The 5,575-nt window shown below is 40.0% G+C and overlaps 1 protein-coding gene across 1 annotated transcript in view; it reads right to left on the reverse strand.

Annotated features, from left to right (window-relative positions):
• ppox (protoporphyrinogen oxidase) overlaps positions 1-5,575 on the reverse strand; it is a gene marked incomplete in the record, with an annotated part of 54,413 nt that overhangs the window by 1,505 nt on the left and 47,333 nt on the right. The window contains 7 exon segments of the mRNA XM_035672509.1: positions 249-398; positions 1,030-1,143; positions 1,894-2,012; positions 2,297-2,357; positions 3,380-3,573; positions 4,275-4,419; positions 4,880-5,012. Coding sequence (XP_035528402.1) covers positions 249-398; positions 1,030-1,143; positions 1,894-2,012; positions 2,297-2,357; positions 3,380-3,573; positions 4,275-4,419; positions 4,880-5,012 — 916 coding nt within the window.

The raw sequence follows: 5,575 nt of genomic DNA on the forward strand, positions 1-5,575 counted from the left end.
CTCTAGGTGGGTGGTAGTCTGCCTCGACCATGAATATATGTTATTCATATGAATATGTCCCCTATATACAGTGTTTGTTAACAGATGAAAAATATATTAAGTTACAACTTCATAAACTGTATTAAATATCAGATGATACCAGAGAATTCTGTGCATTTTTGACATGAATTAGTAATTGGTTTGAAGTCAACATTTATTCTCACTCTCACTCTCACACACACACACAGACACACAGAGTCCTGTCATACCCTCTGCAGAGCCACCCGACTCCAGCTGGGGGCCTTGGTGACTCCCAGGTGGCAGCGCACTGCCTCACTGGCTTTTGCTAAAAGATGCTCCTCTGTTACTGCTTCTGGGTCCCCAAACACTTCTTGGAACCAGGCTCCACCCATCATCACCTACAAGACATGGTCATGACTTTAGGTCAGAGGAGTAGACTCACTTTAATGGACCAGAGCCTTAGGACTGGAAAGGGTCTTCACTGTAAGAGTTGCATACCTGCTGTCGCTGTATATCGTTACAAGCCAAGTGCTGATAGTTTTAACGATATACAGTTGCAGTGCTATGAGAGACAGTATTTGACATGACATTTGTTTTTAGTGTAACAACAAACCATATGATGATATGTTGTATTAGCATATCAGAGACCTTGTCCAAATGAACTGGTCAACATGTACTGAGTTGTGCTAATACTTAGTAATACTCACATCACATGACAATTCTTTACAATAACAGCTGCTTTATGGCAAAGTGGAGTAAAAATATATATTTTATTTAGGAAATGCAGTGAATGAAGTAATGAAGTTAAACTCAAGTTAAGCATAGATACTCCTTACTACTATACTATTACTTATACTTATTACTTGTAACTTCATTATGAGGTTGACTCACATTTCACTAGAACAGATGCACATCCAAAAACGCATTGTTTTCCAAAAAAATTTATATTTGTTATTATTGGCATTACGACGTATTGAAACAATTTAAATTTAAATGTATGCATTTATGAGAGAGAGTGTGTGTTTGTACCGTCAATCTAGTAGTCTGTCCATTGGCTCTGTTGTGTTGAGGGAAGGGTACAGAGTCATAGACCACCCCTAATATACCCAGATCCTCTGATGATGGAAGCAGGTGACCAAAACCCTGACAACACACAGATTGTTGCATATTAGAACCAGCATGAACTGTTTCAGCGGTTTGAGCTGCAGTAGCTCGTCTGTTGGATCAGACCACACAGGCCAGCCTTCACTCCCCACAGGCATCAATGAGACTTCATGACCCTGTCTCCGGCTCACTACTTTCTTGGGGAGCTTTTGTAGGTACTGACGCACTGCAAGACTGGGAAACAGCCCACAAGACTGCAGGTTTGGAGTTTGCTTCTGACCCATTTGTCTAGCCACATCAGCAAATTGTGGGCCCTTGTTCCAAGTCGCTCCCAACATTCTCACGCTGCCATTTTTCTTCTTCTCACACTAACACATCAACTTTGAGGACAAAATGTTCACTTGCTGCCTAATATATCCCACCCACTGACAGGAGCCATGATAACCAGATAATCAGTGTTATTCACTTCACCTGTCAGTGGCTGATCGGTGTATACTGCACATAGTAGTTTATGTCTTTTTTGTTGAGCTTGTTTATTTATGCTCATTCTGTGTATATACATTGAGAGCAATGTAAAACCAGAGTCAGTTCCTTGTATGTGTGCACATACCTGGCTAATAAAAGTGATTCTGTTTCTGATAAGTTTCACAGCTGCCATATTTCTACACCCTTGGAGGGCTGAGTTGTATTCAAATGGTTGCAATCTGTAACTTCACTGCTAGATGCCACTGAATCCTACGCACTGGTCCTTTAAAACATTAAGTGTGTGAGTCCTACTGTAGTTCTCACCGTTACAGGCAGGATGGAACCCTCATACTCCAGATTTACAACAGCAACTGTTACCGTGGAGATGTGCTGCAGCTGTTGGATGAGAGGTTCACAGGAGGAGGGCAGGGCTGAGGAGAGGGCTGGGGTTCAGGTAGGGGGTGCACAGAGAAACAAGACTGCATAAAAACAAAAACTTTTGTTTTTCTTATTGATTATTTTAGAATGAGTTCTAACAGCAAGTGTGATACATTTAGAATTAACATTTTAAGTTAAAATACAGAGATAACCTTTTAAATTGGGTCATTTCCAGTTATATTAAATACGTTATGCATATTGAAGGACATTAGCAGAGCTAAGGGGGTATTCTTCTCTGTCCCTGCCATGTAAAACAAAACATTCCCATCATATTCCATATACCACTTGCCTTTAGCAGGTAGTGCAGAGATGATGTGGTCAGCTGATAGAACTCCATCCTCCAAATGGATCTACACACACACACACAGACATGTGTATTATGAAAGCAGCCAAATAACACAAGAATGAAAATCAAATAGCCAAGCATGTTTTTGTTTTCCAGCCTGGTAGATCTACTCAGACATGCTGACGTTGAGCAGGTATATCACACTAGCTTTTGTCCAACTGAACACCATCAAGAAGGCAGGTCTTAGATAATTATAAAATAACAGAGGCTAGATGAGGGTTCCCACTCTTTTTAAGAAACCATTTTCTAGGACCTTTACTAGGAGTTTTGCTTGCTCACAAACCGAGGAAAAGTCAAGGGAATACAGAATAAAGATTCATTGTCTGGGGACCACAAATGTTTCAATGTTTTCAAATCATCCCATAGCTCTCAAGACATTCATTAAAGAACTAAAATGTCACTAGAAGAAAAGTGAATCAAAGATGGTGTACATCATCCTCTGGAAAGCATGAACCTTTTACAAAGTTTAAATTAGGGTTCCCACCCAATTCAGATATCATTTTTCCGGACATTTTCCGGAATTGATGATGTAGGTATGGCCATCTAAAGCACTTTCACTGGGCTTCCCTGAGAATTCTGTTCACAGGATTTCTGTTTTGTATCTGGTAATACTTAGGTGATACTTACTAGGCTAGAGTGAGGGGTTAAAATACAACTGACATTTCCAGGACAACATAGTTTATTTCCAGGATTTTTGGTCATTTTAATCGATTTCCAGGTGTTTCCATTACTGAAAAACTAGTCTCTTCACTCAACAACCCTGTTCAGTCCACTTAACAGTTGTTCAATGGTAGACTGACCAACACCACCATCCTAGACCCACAGTGCTAGCACACCTTAAATGGAGTCCATACATTTTAGAACTACAGTTGAGATATTAAAATGCATAATTTCCATTATAACATTATTTCCATTACAAGTTCTGCAGAAAGAGGGAATAACACACTATGCTAAATTAGTTCAATCTTAACATCACATTTGTATAGTCAAGTTCAGGTAAATTTAGTTTATAGTCTCCACACTAACCTTCCAACCAGAGGCTGAAGGACTGATCTCTTTAACAGCTGCCTCCCTGTGAAGCTGCACTCTTCCACTGTGTTGTAGGTACTCAGTGATGGCTTCTGGGAGGGATTCCACTCCCCTGTTCAGGGACCACTGGGCCCATGACTCTTTAAAAGATCTCTGTGCCAGAGGGCCAGGAGGGACCACAGGAGTGGGACCTGCAGGTTTTCACAACAACACAACAACTTTAGTCCTGTCAGAGCACACAGATTACAGACAATATGGAATAACCATTATTCTTCACTATTTGGTTCTGATTACAGGTCCTACAAGGTGACTATTTTATACTAAAATGGTGACACCAACATTCCTAATCACACCTACAAAGCTATGATTGGTCTACAACTGGGGAAACATTTGTTAGTGAGCACAACACCAGAACTATTGGCATCACTGAAAAATCAGAGCTGCTAGTGATTCAGAGGTCTGGTGCCAAGCTAATGAATTACTGCATATCCTAGCAAAGTGCATTCATGCCCTGCACCTGTAAGTGACTTACCAACTATCAGCAGGATGAAGCCAGTGTTAAGATGTAACAACATGAGGAATGTGCTCAGTTCTGCTTGTTGTTGGGCAGAGTTGTCTAATGGTCTTTTTGTAAGGACAGACAATAGAGTGTTGCAGTAATCCTGTCACTACAGTACTCACAATGTCGGAATGTTCAAAAAAGGTTCTCCTTTTTGATTCAATGACCTCCACCTGCTCGGGAACCCCACCACAAATATTTTTACTAAATGATGTCTATTTACATGTAAGGAGAGAGTCTTGTTTGTCAAGATTAACTCAACACGTGTTATGGGTCATTCTACAAAGCTGTGTAATTTGTGAGTCTAAAACAAAAAGGTTTGCTGGAGTGTACCTGAACCCAGCAGCATGCCCAGTGTCAGGGAACCTCTGTGCTGTTCTGCATTGTAGAGGACAGGAAAACAAGAACGTACACTCAACTTCCTGCAGTCCCCTGCAAACACACCACGACACAAACTGTCCACAGCTATGTCCGCCAGCTAGACACACACAGAGGAAGAATTTTTTTAATCGCAAGAATTGTAGTATCTTTCATTTTTCATATAGTATGGTGTAAGAAATTGTAAAAAACAAAACAAAAAACATTGTTTTGTGAATTCTCAAAAATAATATCGAATTTTGTTATTGAACCCCTATCACTACTCAAAACCGAGCTGTTCAGAACTGCTTTTAATGTGTAATTTGTTGTGTGTTGTAGATATTATATAAACACAAAGAGAATGAATGAACAAACGAATAAATGAATGAATGAATTCAATAGATGCTACCCAAATCTCTGCTTTCACTTCCTACATGACATTTCTCCCAGGCAGAAATTGTGTAACTGCTACATCCAGTATATAGGATATCTATATTGCAATACTGCCATTCAGGTAATGCTGTGGTTCATATTTGGATATCCCAATCACAATAAAGAAAGTTCTGAGAGCTTCCTCACACCTCCTTTCCCAGCCTCCTAGTAACAAATGAATGGATGGACTCGTCGTCCTCCTTGCCTTTCTTCACCAGTATCTCCATGGCAACACTCAACAGGAGGGGACGAGAGAAGGGTGGGACAGTCCGCAAAAGTCCACTGAAAAAAAGACAAAGAAACAGACAGAAAGAGACAAACAAAATTATCATAATGTGGGAATTCCTGTAGTTATAGCTGAACTGAAACTAAATACACCTCATACTCACATTTTACAAAAAATATTCCTTCACAAATAAAATATACTCAGTGGTCTGCAGGCCGACACACACGACACAACCGGAGCAGACCTTTGTGATAATAGTGTATGCGGCTGACAAAAGAATAAAGTTGTCTTGTTCATTAATCCCTGTTGTTGGGCTGTGTGCTGAGAGAACCCTCCATTAACTCAATTAAATTAAATCATTGTTATGCAGATGATACACAGTTATATCTATTAATTAAGCCTGATGAACCTGAACATGCTGCAATTTTAATGTTTATGTTAAACTCAGACAGAACTGAAGTTCTTGTACTTGTCCAGCACTGCCGTAGGGGATCTTGGAGTGATCTTTGATCAGGATATGTCCTTTAACTTCCACATAAAGCAGACCTTTAGGACTGCCTTTTTTCACTTGCGTAATATTACAAAAATCAGACATATCCTGTCACAGACAGATGCAGAA

Source organism: Morone saxatilis, unplaced genomic scaffold (assembly GCF_004916995.1).
Source record: "Morone saxatilis isolate NCDOM2014 unplaced genomic scaffold, NCSU_SB_2.0 Contig24, whole genome shotgun sequence".
In the NCBI taxonomy this organism is placed as follows: domain Eukaryota; kingdom Metazoa; phylum Chordata; class Actinopteri; family Moronidae; genus Morone; species Morone saxatilis.